Source organism: Triturus cristatus, chromosome 4_1 (genome assembly GCF_964204655.1).
Source record: "Triturus cristatus chromosome 4_1, aTriCri1.1, whole genome shotgun sequence".
NCBI lineage: Eukaryota > Metazoa > Chordata > Amphibia > Caudata > Salamandridae > Triturus > Triturus cristatus.
Genome location: NC_140585.1, coordinates 1,166,212,768 through 1,166,229,386, shown reverse-complemented (window position 1 = coordinate 1,166,229,386; position 16,619 = coordinate 1,166,212,768). Strand labels below are relative to the sequence as shown.

General features: G+C 47.5%; 1 protein-coding gene across 10 annotated transcripts in view; it reads left to right on the top strand.

Moving 5' to 3' along the window:
- WIZ (WIZ zinc finger) overlaps positions 1–16,619 on the top strand; it is an 869,393-nt gene that overhangs the window by 342,328 nt on the left and 510,446 nt on the right. For all 10 annotated transcript variants that reach the window (XM_085654347.1, XM_085654345.1, XM_085654350.1 and 7 more), the window contains exon 3: positions 8,789–8,849. In XM_085654347.1, coding sequence (XP_085510473.1) covers positions 8,789–8,849 — 61 coding nt within the window. The remainder of the gene's footprint in view (positions 1–8,788; positions 8,850–16,619) is intronic.

The following is a 16,619-nucleotide window of genomic DNA, read 5'->3' as shown; positions in this document are numbered from 1 at the left end:
GATTCCTTACCGCCCCACCCATCTCTGCTGTTATGCAAACTGACTTCCAGGGTTAGGGACTCCCTTACAGGGCCCTAGTTTTGTGCACCAGTGGTCAGTGTCTTGCATGGCTCTGGCGTGGAAATTAGTGTTGGAACTGACGTCAGCATGCAGGGGTGGCGTCTACCGCGACGTCATTCCGGCGACCTTGATGCCGATGACTACGCCACCTACCGACGCGCAGGGGTGCTGCTACGAAAACATTTCTATGGATCCAGTCTGACGCCTGGGGGTAATTCTAAGGTAGGCAATCTATAACTAATGTATGTCTTTTACAGATGCATCGTTACCGAAGGTAAGTAACTTGTTCACTTAGATGAAAGGTGGTGGCCAGAGAAAATGTCAGTGGTAACTGAGTAAAGACTTGTTATAAAGGCAGGTCACTGTTAAAGTAGCCTCTTTTACAGATTGATGTCCTCCCCAGGTGTCCTGAGTAGAACAGCAACAGCTCACTCAGACATTGGATGATACGATGATATTCTCCCTATAACTTCCCAGCCTTATGTCGCTGAGTACAGTGCAAGTGGATCTGTGGAGAGCTTTAGTGTGCTCACAGAACCAGTCACTCAGTGTCCACGGCCAGGCGGTCAGAGTTGTGGAATGAGCGAAGTACTGTCTAAAAATGCAGCAGTAGCCCTGCATAGATCAAAGTAGAGGGCCCTTGTTATTTGCTGGCCATTCGAGAAGTTGAGTAATTTGGTATTGTGGTGGGCCCCTCATATGGTAATGGGGCAAGTTTTCTGTCCATGAACAAAACAGGGAATGTGTGGGAGAAATGGCATCTTGGTAATGGTTTTTTTTTTACATTACAGGACCTTTAGCAGATTGGCCGTACCCTGTGCAAGGGGCCTAAAGTTGGCCTCATCCGGTTGATACTGTGCTTATCTTATTTGTGGCTTTAGTTATTAGGCTTGCTGGAGCCCCCTTCCCTATGTCTCTCCTAGCAGGCCCACCTAAAGCCAATCCAACTTATCCTTATTCCAGGTACAGAACTCCAGCTTATGAGGTAGGTATGGCTTGAAGTACTGATCGCGGGTAGCAGAGGGGCCCATTTATGCACCAGACTCCATTGTTTACAGTGGGGTATACTCCTCTGTGGGTTATAGAGTGCACAAGTCTTGTCGCAGTTCAGGGCCCCATCTTGGGTCAAGAGGAAAGAGAGCGAGAGGGGCCTACTTCAGGTACAGCAAGCAGTCACCATAGGGCTCCCGATCTCCTGGGCTGACGATGATGCTGGGACAGTGGTGTTACCATCCAGGCTGCATATCCTCCATGTAAGGGCCTGAATGGCAATCGTATGTTCCTCCCTCGTGCCCTCAACTGGAACACTGGCGCACTACACTCTACTTTGTCTCCTGCTCAAATGTGCAGAGTGGCTGCCTGTTCTGCTGGCCATGGCCTGTGATGTGTGCTCTGTAGGGGAGTGCAATCTGCGAATGTGCTCGCTGCCCTGGAGTCAAGAGGTGAGGCTCGTTGTGATTCAGTGTAGCTCTTTGCTCCGATCCCTCATTTTAACTGTATCGGTCTCTAAATTAGGGACATTGTAGCGCAGTTTAGGTCACATTTGGGCGACTCCTCTCCCTATCGGTCTCCGGAGCTCTGACCAGAAGCGGCCATCTTGCTCTATGGCCAGACTCTGCTCGCTACTTCAAAAGGCAAAACTAATTGTCTGTCAAGCATGAACTCCATATTTATGTTATCCAAGGTGTATCATAAATAAGCTCTACTGCAGCGTTAGCTAAAAAACCATTGGCTTATTCAGCACAATCTCCAGTGCAGCCATACCCAAAAACGTATCTATAAAGCAATCGCTCCATTGTTCAGTGTGGGGAGGGGTAATGATTCATGAGGCAAAGCTTCGAGCAGGTATTATTGTCCCTCCTCTCGCTTAACAATGATAATAAATAGCTTATTATACTTTGCACATTTGAATAGATCATTTATGCCATAGAATTTTTTTCTTCTGTATTTTGTTGTATGAATCAATATATTTAACCAAAAACAAGGATGTTAGAGGTTAAATGTGAGCAGTAAGGGAAGATCACATTGAAGAGGTGATGTGATTATTAAGCACAATCTTTTTTCCTGCCTAAAGTCTTTGTAACATGCTATCTATGAAGCATTAAACACATTTCTTCTGTCAGCTTTTCTGTTCTTTGGTAATAATGTGGAATTTGGCCTTCAAATTAATGTGCACATTGTATATTTATTATTACAGTTGCTATAAATGTGTCATTGAGACACATTTGTTTTCCCTGCAATTGCTTTAAAAATATTTGTTTTTTTTCTGAAATTGATGTGACATTAATAATTGTATCAGAGAAAGATTATCTAGCCTCTGCTATTGCAACACGATCAAGTAAAAGACAATCTGGTGCAGATGAATGTGACTCACATTTTAACTGTTTTTTAGGTCTTGTCTATATAGCGCATGCGCTGTCTCAAAAAGACATGTTGTTTTCAATCTATGGAATTCAGCCCGTCCATAGGCTTACCATTTCCTCGCTTCGTCGTCGCTCTCATAACCTTTGTCTCCATTTGTCCATGGCATGCATCCGTCATGCCTCTTCTGTTTACCCCTCCCCAGAGCATGGACCAAGTATAGTGTCCATCCACTGCTCTCGTTTTAGGAGCTTCTTTTTTTATTTTTATTTAATCACTCCATCTCCTGTTACCTCTCCCCCCCCCCCCCTTCAACTCTCACCTTTTCAGCGCCCAGAGATACTACAGCATTCATACGTGTTAAACAATAGAATCATTCATTTCTCAAGAGTGACATTTTATTCCTCTATAAAGTCATGTTACATTGTTATATTGTTAAAATTTTGCAATAGGAGAAAAAACTGCATATTTTCGAAAGCGAAGGGGATGCAGAGCAGAGGTGTCTGGTGAGCTGATGGAAGTTCAGGTAGTGGTTTAAGTAGGCGGGTCCACAGTTGTGTAGGGCCTTGTATGGATGGGTCAGGAGCTTGAACTGGCATTTTTTTGTACCGGGAGCAAGTTGGGTTCCTCTGAGGTAGGGGGTGATGTGGGTTCGTCTAGGGAAATCCAGCACAAGTCTGGCTGCGGCGTTCTGTATGGTCTGTAGTTGTCTGAGGAGGTGAGCTTCGATCCCTGCTTAGAGAGCTTTGTCATAGTCCAGTCGGCTGGAAATGAGGGCCTGGGGGATGGTGTTTCTTGAGCTTTGGGGCAGCCATTTAAATATCTTATGAAGCATGCAGAGAATGAAGAAGCTGGAGGAGGAGACTGAGTTGACCTGAGTCGTCATGGTTAGCTTGGTGTCCAGAATGATGCATAGGTACCAAGCGTGGTCAGTGGGTGTAAGAGTAGGTCTGAGTTCTGAGGCCTCCAGGATGTATTCCGTGGGGAGCTTTTGTTTCTGAAAATCAATACCTCTGTGTTGAGCTGCAGGCAGTTATCCTTCATCCAGTTGGTGACGCCTGTCATGCAGTTGTAGTTGTTGTATTTGATGGTGTCTTCGTAGAGGATATGTTACGTCGGTGTAGGATATGATGTTGCGTCTGTTGATTTTTGGTAATGTTGGCCAGAGGTGTCATATATAAGTGTTGAAAAGAGAGGGTACTCCAGATATTATTTTCTTGGGTTCGGAGGTGAAGGGGGGTGGGAATCAGACTTTTTACATTCTTCCAATGAGGAAAGAGGCAATCCATCTGAGAGTGCCTTCTTGGATGCCTATGCTGTGCAGCCTTGTGAGGAGTGTGTGGTGGAAGACTGTATCGAAAGCTGCCGAGAGGTCTCGAAGGATCAGAGCCGCAGTCTCTGCTCAGTTGAGGAGGGCTCGGATGACGTTGGTTAGCCATGATGAAGACTATCTTGGTGCTGTGGGTACTGCGAAATCCGAATCTGTAGGAGTCGAGTAGGAGGTTCTGTTCCAGATGTGAAGAGAGTTGTTGGTTGATGGCTTTTTATAATGCTTTGGCCGGGAACAGGAGCAAGGAGATTGGTCGGTAGTTGTTGAACAAGGTGGTGGGTACGTGGCTAATTCGGGCTTCACCTAGGTTGAAGATGTGGTGAGTTTATGTGTCTCTTGGGGGTCCCTGAATGAACCTAGTTAATGATGAAGGTGGTTTTCTGTGGGGCAACCTGGCTCCATTCTGTTAGTCGGATGTCTGTGGTGGTAGCTGGGTCATTGTGTTGCTTGATGATGTTGATGGCCCTGGGCTGTGGTTTGGAGTTTCTATAGATGTTGGTGATCTTGTTATGGAATAAGTTTGCAATTTTGTCGCGGGGTTCCTGTGAGGGAGTAATGATGTTTCTTGCAGCCAAGGGGTTTGGAGAATTCTTTGACGATGTTGAAGAGTTCTTTGCTGTTAATGAAGAATCACTCAATGCATAAGGCTAAGGCCTTTTTCTTCGATTCTCTCAACTGTCTGTGGTAACGGTTGAGGGCTGTTTTGAAGGCAATCTTGTTGGTCATGTCCTTGCTGGTGCACCATCTCCTTTCCAGTTGTTTACAGTGTTGTTTAGCGGTTCTGAGGTCTTCACTGTAGCAGCTAGCCTGCTTGGTGGACCTTTTGTGGGTGTTGCTGCTTATTGGAGCAACGCTGTTGACGCAATTGTTGATCCAATTGTTGAAGTTTCTGACGTCCTGGTCTAGGTTGTTGTAGGAGATGTAGTGCGTGGTCTTCAGGGCCTTGATCCATGTGTACTTTGAGATTTTTCTCCAGTTGTGGTAGCGGACGTTGGGCAGATTGGGGGCGGAGGTCCGTAAACTGATGTTGAGGTGGACGAAGGAGTTGTTGGTTCCTGGTGAGTTCCATGGTGTGGCTGTACCTGATGCTGTCACTGGAGTTGAAGATGGGGTCTAGTGTGTGTCCTGCGGTGTGTGTGATATCGTGGACGAGTTGGTTGAGTCTGATGATGATCATGCTGTCTATTTGGTAGGTAGTATTGATGTCATTGTGGTTGTCGAGATGGAAGTTAATGTTGCTGAAGAAAATGTAGTTCTTGGAGTCTACGGCGAGGGGGCGACAAAGTTGCAGATGGCTGGACGTGGCCCTGGAAGACGGTAGGTGAGGGTGAACCTGATGGTGGTTTTGCTGTCTGTCTAGAGTCGGAATTTGAAGTTTTCCATGGCTGGGGTAATGTTGTCATGTGTGGTGGTGCATTGCATGGATTCCTTCTGTATTATGATGTTCCCTCCGCCAGACTTGTTGATACAGTCGTGATGGGTGATCTTGTATCCTCCAGGTATTACGGTGGCGATGTCGGGTGCGGAAGTGGGGTGTAGTTTGATCTCATTGAGGAAGATTACATCGGGTGTTAGGGTGGAGATGAGGTCCCAAAATCTCAATGGTGTGTTTGAAAAGTGAAGTTGTGTATTGAGAAGGGCAAATTGGTGTTTTTGTTCAGGTGGTGTCTGTGGTGTGTTCGGGGTGGGGCTGATTGGTGGGCTAGTGTTTGTGCTGCAGTGGGTGAAGTGGCAGTGGGTGCAGGTGAAGGATCCTACCGAGGAGCGTGGGTAGGCACGTTGCCAGTGTTTGTTGCGGCATTGGGGGTCGAGGGTGTAGAGCTCAGTGATGGTGCATCTTCGTGGGAGGGAGGGCCAGGGGTCATGGTGCTGGTCACGGTTCAGGCTCAAACGTGCTCCTACAGGCTTGCCGTTGGTGCGCCTGCTGCATGCATCTGCTGCTCAGTCATATGCGGCCTGCATTAAGAAGGTCCTGGGGCGGGGCTTATGTTGGCTGGGGGAATAGTGAGTGGGAAAACCCAGGCAGGAAAATCCGGGCAGCGTCTATGTCACTCAATCTGGCAGGAACAATCAAACTGGAGGCCACAGGTAAGTGGCAGGCTAGGTGTCCAAGTGCCTACAACCCCATCAACTCCACTTCATTCCAATTTACCCCACTCCACTACAATTCACTACAGTCTATCCCACTCCAATCTAGCTCAGTCTACGCCACTTCAATCTACCACAATCTACTACACTCCAATATAACCCACCCCACTCTACCGTACCCAGCTCCAGTGTACGGCAATCCAAACCACTCTACCGTGCTCCAATCCACCACACTCCACTCTGCCCTAATGTAACCCACGCTGCCCTAAAGTAACCTACCGTGCCCTAATCTACCCCACACTACTCTACTCCAATCTACCCCAATCCACCTCACTCTACCCAATCCAGTCTACTACACCACTCCAATCGTCCCCACTCCAGGCCAGTCTACCCCAGGTCAGTCTCTCTCACTCCAATCTACCATGCCAATCTACCCAGTTTTTCCCATTCTACCGCACTCTACACAGTCTACCCCAGTCCAGTCTACCTCACTCTACCCCAGTCTGCCTCACTCTACCCTACTAAAATGTACCCCATTCTGCCCCACTCGGGTCTACCCCAATCCACCCCACTGAACCTCACTTAAATCTTCCCCACTTCAGCCAACCTCAACTCCAGCGACTAACTTTTAGTTGTACTGAACAGTAGCCACACTGGTGTACAACATGGCTAAAACACATTGCCAAACCAATCAGTACTTGTTAAGCGCGAAGACTCACCCATGAGGATTTCAAGGTGCACGTGGAGGGTGGGGATGGGCATGGCATGCAGGTCTGACTGGACGATGCAGTTCAGTCGAAGAGCCAGGTTTGGATATCCTTCCTGAATTGGGTCAGCGACGGGGATAGCCTGAGGTGGAGAGGCAGTCTGTTACAGGTTTGGCAGCGAGGTAAAAAAAGGATCTTCCTCCGGTCTTGGTCTTGCAGATCCGATGAATGGTGGCATGTGCCATTTGAGCGGAGATGTCTGGTGATTACATGGAATAAGAGGTGGTGGTTGAGATATGCTGGTCCGGCGTCATGGGGGGGCTTTGTAGGTGTGTGTATAGAACTTGAAGGTGACTCTTTTGTTGACTGGAAGCCAGTGAGGTTCTCATAGGTGTTCAGAGATGTGGCAGGGGATGTTGTTGAGGACCAGTCTGGCTGCGGTGTTGACTGTTCTGTAGTTTACTGAGGAGTTTCTGGGTGACACTTGTGTACAGCGCGTTGCCATAGTAGAGTCTACTGCTTATGAGTTTGGGCGACCGTCTTTCTGTCCGCAGTGAAGATCGAACTGAAGGTCTTTTGAAGCAGGCGAAGAGTGTGGAACCATAATGAGGAGACGGTGTCGATCTGGCGATTCGTTGTGAGCATAGAGTCGAGTATAATGCTGAGGTTTTGTGCGTGGAGGGGTGGTGAGGGGGGGTTCTAACTCAGCTGGCCACCAGGAAGTCTTCCCAAGCGGAGGGGTTGGACCCCAGGATGAGTGTTTCGGTCTTGTCCGAGTTGAGCTTGAGGCAGCTGTCTCTCATCCAGGTGGCGATGGCCTTCATACCATCGCGAAAGTTGTTGCTTGCGATTGTGGGCTTGTTGGTGAGGGAGAGGATCAGCTGGGTGTCATCGGCATAGGAGACAATGTTGAGTCTGTTTACTGACTCTGGCAGCAAGCTGGGTCATGTAGACGTTGAAGAGGGTGGGGCTCAGAAACAGCCTTGTGGAACTCTGCAGCCAATCTCCGTGGGTTCTGAGAGGAACAGTGGTAATCTCACTCGCAGTGTTATACCGGTAAGGAAGGAACGGATCCAGTCCAGGGCTTTGGTGGCCGAGACGTTCATGAGGATGAGACCTGCTGTTTCTACCAGGTCGAGGAAGTAGATGTTGACACTATAAAGATCCTGATATTTAAGTGGCCGTTCTCTGAGCATAGAATGTATGTATAAAGAGACTCCTCTGGCACTCTGGAATGTGCTCTTATTTCAGGAACACATCTGTAATGGCGCTGACTTGATACGGTGCAACTTCCTTGGTGTTTAAAACATGTTCCTCCTCTATTGCTCTGTTAATATTGTCAACCTGCTGTATATCTCACATTGCGTGCATTACTTCTAGGTGATTGCATTAAGCCGAGAAAAGTGTTTAGTATATCAGAGTGGAAAAAGTTATTTTAGGTTAATTATTAGGTGATAGAAGTAACTCGGGCTTGCCATTTTAAGACTTTCTGTTAGATGATAGAAGTGACACGGATTTATAACTAAATGCATCAGATGTAGCTCTTTTTTGGGTACACACTGCCCTATTTCCCCAAATGTATTCACTACAGAAAAGTGACTGAGTGGAACGGATTAAACCAGATCTTTTCAAACACATCAAGACATGCCGCTTGAAAGCAACTGAAAGTTCAATAGTTGTCACCTGAATGTCTCTTGCCCGGTGTGATGGATAGATAAAGGTTGAATGGATCCCCTCACGACCTTAAACCTTACATTAAGTTTATGAAGAACCATGCATCTCTGAAAGGCGTGTTTTCGTTGGAAATTGTTGACTGGCTGGTTTGACGCGACGAGATCATTCACCATATTTATGGGATGTTTCTAGAGAGAGACAAAGGATTGAACGGGCCCATTATATTTGCCCCCTTCTGCTATCAACTGATGGTGCAGCAGGCAAAGTGATACTGGTTTAGATTTTCTTTGAGCTTTTCGATTCACTTGGTATTAATCTGGTAAATATTAAAACACACATTTGTTAAAAGATGTTTGACTTTATTATAATTCCTTAATTATCAAGATTGTGATCTCGTCTATGGAACGGTATCTCAAATTGGATGGATGTGAATATTTCCACATGGTACTTTCAAGGGTTGAAAGCGTAGTACAGAAAACGGAGTGTGTGTGTGTTTGTGCCTGCAGTTGGGTATACAAAGACTCAAAAGTATTTCTCTTTATTGTAAGTATTTTTGTTTCTCTTCTAGATGAGCACATCTCAAACATTCGTCGAAGCATCGGAGCCACAGCCCACAGGAACCAATTCTGGTAAGGCTTCACTGGATTTGCAGTTGTTTCCAAGATGATAAATTTCCCAACAAAATCCTACTGGGGCTGCAGCCCAAGTTGATCCGTAAAGTGCTATAGTTTGTTCAGCTAGTTTGTTTAACAGCTGGCAACATTGACAACACCCATCCCTTGGCTGTTCCATCTGTAAGTGGATTTCAGCAGTTGCTTAGTTCAGTTTTGGGGAAGAGAGCACAGTCTGCTGACTATTTCTTCACTGAATCGGATGTATCCAGTCATTAATGCCAGCAGATCTTCCTCTTATCCCCTCTAAAGCTGGGTTCCACTAGGGACAAATTAGGTGCCAAGAGCAAAGTTAATGGACTTGAAGCAACAGTTTATTTATTTATTAGTTTTCTACTAAGGGTGGTTGTGTTTACAGACGACAGTGAAATATACACCAGTTGCTATCTGTAACCTAATATTGGACCTCACATTGTCTCCTGTTTTTATTTTTATGGGCAAGATGTTACCGGTGGCCAAGTTTCACAAGAGGGAGTGCCCTTTCAACAGGGCTGTTAATGGAGTAGAAGGTCTTGACACAGCATGTGAATCAGTTGGTATTCATGTTTCTGTCATTATAACTGAATGTGTGTTTAGAGAGTTGCTGGCATTTTAGTTGCCTCTGTGACATGTAAATCGTTTCTGATCACACCTGGCCAGCCCCTTTGCAAGCTTTGTAGTAAGACTTGCCCTGCTCACTATCTTGCTACACTCTACCTTGTATTCTGCTTTCATGCCCGAGAGTCTAGTTTGCAATGATTTGAAAAGAAATAACCAGTAAAGTTAGGGCATGTTTTGGGTGGTGGGATGCATACAACACAGTGGCAACAACAGGAGGCTAGGTAACTTTACTTTTGGCTTAAAAAAAGTGGTCCATATGGTAGAGAGGTAATCCATTGCTTACTTATTGTATCCTGACTTGCTCAACATTTTCATTGTATATACCTTTCATGTGTGATTGCAACAGAGAAGTGACCACTATTAAAGTCCTTTGCTTTGGAAGAACTGTGGTTTCCACCCACCTCTGAAACAGATTACGGATAACATAGGGCTCTAATGAAGTATCATTGCACCCCTTTATGGGAATTGGGTGGTCTTTTCAGCTTGCTGGGCGGGGTAAGATAGGGAGGCCTATAGAGCACACATACCCAGCATTGATTGGCAAGCGAGAGGTACCCATTTTGTGGTACCCTTCCGCAGGCCAAACTTACTATATTTTGTAGGAAAGCTATGCTTTGTCTTTAGCCTCCATTGTTGTAGTTGAACCACATTTTCTAAAAACAGAATATTGTTATTGAATCTTCCCGTTTTCTTATGTCCTGGCATTATTAACTTTGTATACACCCTACCACTTAGCAAAGGGACCAAAACTGTTTCCATAGTTATTAAGCCTGATGAATGCATTTTCTCACTAATTCCTGACCTTTATGTATGATCATTTCAGGCTTCGACCTGATCTAGGAAAACTGTTCCCCAGCAATATTGCTTGAACACTGCCAGGTGGGCGGCATGCAGATTCAGCTGCGACTCTGCCTGTACACATAACATCAGAATATATTAGATACCAACCAGAGTGCTGCCATCAGATACTGTTTAACTGCGCCTCACTGATGAGGGTCTGGAACTGTCTCACTGACTAAATTCCTTACCCTTTTTGACAGGGACCAATTCAATTGGTCCTGTTGAAAATTCAGGGTGTTAGCCCCATGATAGGTGCCAAAAGAAGATCCCCTTCTCCAATCAACGCAAAATCTGCTTGTGCTGAAGCCTGCAATTTCTCTGCCAACATGCAGGATGGCTCCTGTACTTTCTGTTATGTTCCCCAAGGGACAGTTTATTCCAGCAGTAATGGCGATCCGATGCCTCCAGACACTGCACTTCCTCAGGATCCAGCACCCAAAACTAAGTCAAAATCTAACAGGGTGCCCTCCCCCATTTGGTTGGATCCTCTATCAACACATTCACCGCCAACTATACTGCAGCCATTGAAACAGTCTATTTAGGAAGAAGTTACTTGTGCTACGTGAGAGAAAGTTAACACCAACTTAAATGTTCCTTTTACAGATTGTCTTTGTACAGCTCACAGATTCACCCGGATGGAGGAGGAGATCGACTCTGACTTCTCAATATCTGAAAAAGACTATGGCCTCAAAGAAGATGATAGTTTGTGGGGGATCACCGCCTCCCTTTCTATAACACTGATGCTGGTTTATTATTTGGTGTTAGAATGTGAGATGGTTGGATAATTCCATCAACAATTTAAGAAGTTCTGAAACTATTCCAGCAAAGTCTATTGCAGAGAGAGGCAACCCTCTCAGCTGGTCCGACACCCAAGTATCTATGAAGTGTCTTTGAGAGCAGCAGTGGTTATAGGGGACGCCATAACCATCAACAGCAGATCCGCTATAGCATAACCATAGCTCAATCTCTGGACCTAGCCATCTCCCCTGTCAGAGAGAATTCCACCAGCCAAGTTTCGGGCTTTTCCATGGCTGTACAATCATTGCAGAGGCGATCTAAACACCCCAGCTCCTTTGAGACTTACAAGTGGGATGCTTCTTTGCTGTCAGATGTTGGCGCCTCTTGAGTAAGCGTAATTGGGCACTAGTCTTCTTTGAGCGGTGCAGTAGATGAGGGAAAGCTCCCTGAGCCCTCTAGGTGGACCCCGAGAGACCACACTTTTAATCTATACACTGAACTACGCACACGCTATTCATATTTCTATCTACAATTAGTATACATTCATTTGTCAATATACATCATCGGACATGGTATCTTGAGCTCTTCAAATAAATATAGTCTTTTTTTGGGTTGTTCTTGTGTTCTTTAATTTTTAGGATTTTGCCCAGCCAACACGTGTTTCGTCATGGGGAATAGTCCCACTTGCCTTCTTCAGGGCTACAAGAGAACAATCATATGCAAGGGATCAGTCACTCTCACATTACTACAAAGGTGCATGTATTTTGTCAATCACCATTTTCACCCAATATTGAACATATTGTGACTTCACAGCTAGAATACATTCTGTTGGATTGCCAACTGATTTATAATCGCCGAGAACTTTTAAAGTGAACTGTAACACCTCATAGTGTCAATGTGGTGGGGTCAAGGTTACATGCAAGACTGTATTTCCTTATGTGAATAATGTCTAAATCTGTAATCACAGCAGTGTTCAGCAGTAAGATTCCTCCTCATTCACTTATTCCTGGTGATGATAAGAAATGCCAGATATCTCATACATCAGTGTGGGAGAACTATAGGGTGTTTCGTACCACAATTTTTCCTTAATCCAGGTGAACATTCATGTTTATATTTGTGTAAACCTGGGCATAAAGCCATGTACTACCTGTCTGCACAATAACAGATTCTTGTGCGTTCTGAGAAAGGGAATATAAAGGAATATTTCTATCAGTATAGCATTCTTAGGTAGTTGCATTCTTTCATTAGAAAACAGACCAGGTGAGTGGGTCACTCACCTCCCTGCCGGTTCTACTTCCGTCCTGGCTTATAAGTAGTTTAAGACACATACTGAATATGAATAACCTTTATCAACGCATACTGATAGACTAACGGAAGATAGTAATAATGAGTTGAGTAAGATAAAACTACTTAACAGCCGGGACGGAAGTAGAACTGGCAGGCAGGTGAGTGACCCACTCACCTGGTCTGTTTTCTAATGAAAGAATGCAACTACAGTTCACTTTAAAAGTACTCGGCGATTTTAAATCAGTTGGCAATCCAACAGAATGTATTCTAGCTGTGAAGTCACAATATGTTCACTATTGGGTGAAAATGGTGATTGACTACATGCACTTTTGTAGTAATGTGAGAGTGACTGATCCCTTACATATGATTGTTCTCTTGTATCCCTGAAGAAGTCAAGTGGGACTATTCCCCATGACGAAACACGTGTTGGCTGGGCAAAATCATAAACCCCAGCTCCTTTGCCACTCCTTTCGGGGCAGGGGTGATTTAGGGGATGCCATCATCAGCAACATCAGATTTAGACTTTGCCATCCTGCCCTGGCTCTGCTGCTTCACAAACTTTGTGGACACCCCCCTGTCATTAAGCTGCTATCTTCCAGTGGGAGAGAGGGACGTTCGCTTTCCACTAGCTTGGAGACATTTGTGACAAATTGCTGGGCCATTCATTTAATCCACAAGAGCTGTTTGCCCTTTCCTTGCAGTTCCTTCACCTGACCTCCATCCTTCCACAGGACTGACTTTCCATCACACACCTCCATTCTGAAGCAGACGCCCATGCTCTGCTGTACAAAGGGGCCATAAAAGTGTGGCCTCTGGGGAAAAAAAAGGGGTGCTGGGGGGTCAGTTCTCTTTGCTTCTTGGTCCTCAAGAAGGGTGAGAACCACTGACCTGTTATGGATCTCTGCCTTCTGAATTTGTTCATTCAACAGGACAAGTCGAAGATGCTGTCCCTGACTCAAGACTTTCTGTCCTGAATGTGGGAGATGGATTGCCATCTATAGACCTCCACCATAGTTTTTTTATGGGATCTCAGTTCACAGTGCTAGTGTTAATACTGATAACCACTCCATTTGTCTTTGGTCATGAGTCCCATGTATTTCTGTACTAGGATGACTAGCTCGTTTCAATGACCTGGCTTTGACCGTCATGCCCAAACATCTTAACTTTTCTGATGCAGAGTTTCACCTTCATATAGGTGGAGGCTTTTCTTAAGTGGTGCCTGAGGTCACTGTGGCTCCAGCATCGGGGGGGAGACTCATGGCTCTGGTGCAGCTCTCCCATTCTGTTCATCCAAATCAGCACTGGCCAATGGGGCTCCACCATCCTTTTGGTGGGTCACCCTTTTAAGTAATCTGCAGGCTGAGGCTGGGCTGTGTGGCATGTCAAAGTAATGTCTGCACATCAGTGTGCTGGAACTGCAAACGGTTCACAAATTGGGCATTTTAGGACTCATCTTAAAAACAATTTTAAGATTTTTGGGATATTACCAATATTATCCGTAGCAGCAGACACTGGGTGGAGTTGTGGGTTCTATATTGAGAGGTGAATAAAAAATGTCCTAGGTATCGTGATGAAAAGTTTAAATTCTATTAAGGACACGGAGGCGAGGATTATGCTGTTCTTTCTTTTAACATAGCAGCCATGTAAACCACATAAAGAACTACTTTTCCCATGAACCATTAGGGGAAATAAAAGAAAAATTACGAAAGCAATAGTCCAAACATAATGTTCCATACAGCAACATAATCCTTCCTTGCTAGTGATTCCCTGTGAGACCGGCCTCACGGCGTGGCCCTCTCCATCATCCAGCCAACCTGCAACCACCCTCAAGACACGACACCTCCGACTCCGGCCGCCCCAGCCACCCCCGATCCGCGGGCCGGCCAGAGGCCTGACAGACTCAACACCCTACCACACATGCCCAACCGAGGGAGCGGGAACCCTCGAGCCAGACCCAGAGGCGCCAGCCCAGTCACACCTCGGGTCGCCTTCCCCGGGAGGACTCAATCGGCCACCAGGCCCCTGGGGAGCAGGCGCCTCCCCTACCGAGCGTCTGGGGTCCCTCCCAGACCCACCTGAAAAGACCAAAGAAGTGAGCGGCAGGAAATCCCGCCGAACCCCCTCCGTCACCCCAGTCCCCCCTCTGCGAGCACTCCGGACTTCAAAGAACCAGCGGAGTATAACAAGGGGTGCCGGAGAAACAAGGAGAGAGAAGACCTGGAACCATCTGAGCCTGCTGACGCTGTCGCGGCTCCTGAACGCTGAAGTCACCTGGGCCTGCTGAGTGACTCGCGGCCCCTTGCTATTGAACCATCTGAGCCCTGCGGACGAGGTCGCGGCTCCCGAACACTGAACCACCTAGGCCTGCTGAGTGACTCGCGGCCCCCAGCTATTGAACCATCTGAGCCCTGCTGACGGAATCGCGGCTCCCGAACTCCGACCACCTGTGCCTGCTGAGAGACTCGCGGCGCTCCCCTTGAGGACGACTCGGTAAGAGATCGCCCAGAGACACGACACCCTCCAGCTCGAGGATTGTGAGCTTCCGCAGGGTATTTCGCAGAGACACTATCTTGAAAGACTGTCCCGCTACCCCCATTCCCCCCGACTGATTTGTGGTACGTTGTGCCACTGCTGTACTACTTGCCTTTTGGATCATAAAGATCCCTTGAAATCATCGATAAAAGAACCTATCGTCCTACAAAGAATACGTGTGGTGTCACTCTGTTCGTAGTGCATCTCAGGGTGTGCGCGCCTGGTTCGGCTTACTGGGGAGAGGTGGGTCAAAGGGGTGGGCAAGACGTGTATCGAACCCCCCTCCGGCGAACGCCTTTCCAACATTTGGTGGCAGACGACGGGATCCGAGCCGACACCGAAAGAGAGCGTGCAGTGAACGACTGACGCACTACCAAACAGAGATGGAAGGAGAAACCTCCCTGGGTGCCGCAGGTACCGAAGTAAGCTCACCGTTCCGAGAGGATCAATTGGACTATTACATGCATAGAGAATTAAAACAGTTTTGCAAAGACCTTGGCATCGCTACCACCGGACTAAGCACAAAGGAGGACTTCCAGAAAGTACTGAAAGCCTGGGTCGAGACGGGGGCGCCCCCGACCCAAACGGAAGGGGATTCTACCTATGAACCACCAAGCATCCCGGCGAGAAACAACGGGCCAGAGGGGAACCTGTCCCCCGAGGAACTAGCGGACCGAGAGAGAAGCTGCAACCACGAACTTGAACTGGCAAAACTAAAAATCGAGGGAAGAGATAAAACTGGCAGAGAAGAAGTTAGCCGTCGAGCAGTTACGGCTACAAGGGGAACTCGAAGAGAAGAGACTCCAGAGGGAGCACGACGAAAAGAAACTCCAGCTAGAACATGAACGCGGCCTGAAGGAGATTGAGTGGCGGGCTAGAAACGAAAAGTCGCAGCCACCCGGGAATCCACCGTCCGCTCCCACCGGGGAAACCAAAGTTCACATCCCCAAGGATGTGGTAAAGGAGTATTATAAGAACGATGATATCCAGCAGTGGTTTAAGGCCTACGAAGTCGCCATGACCTCTCACCGAGTCCCGCAAAAGGATTGGGGGGCTGGCCTATGGGGCCGGTTCTTAAGCGAAGGAAGAGACACTCTGCTAGATCTGCCCTCCACGGTCATGAACTCCTACAGCCACATGAAGGAAGCCCTCGTGGGCCGGTACGGACTCACCCCCGAAATGTACCGACAACGGTTCCGAGATTGCAAGAAGATACCGGGCACCACGTGGGTAGAATACGTGAACTTTTACAGCCGCGCCTTGGACGGGTGGATCAAGGGCAGCAAGGTCTCCACCTTCGAATAACTGTTCGATCTGATTGCCTGGGAACATTTAGCGGCCAATTGCTTTATAGAACTGCGCCAGCATCTCCTGGACAGTAAACTCACCGACCCTCGGAAGCTGGCCGCTGAGGCTGATCGTTGGGTGAACACCCGGGCCACCCGGGGCCCCTTGGGGGACTACGGCCGCCACAGCCAGGGTCCCCCCCGCCAGAGGGGCGGAGGGAACCACGGCCGACCAAGAGACTTCCCCGGGGGGTCCTCAACCAGCCCCCCCAGCAGCCCACCAGCGGCGGGTTCGGCACCGTCCCCAGCAAGCACCGGAGCCCCAGGACGACCAGGTCCACGAGCTAGGATCACCTGCTTCCGCTGCCAGCAGCCCGGACACTACGCCAATGACCCACAGTGTCCCCAGTATCAGCGAACCACAACGACCAACCCCACGGCCCGG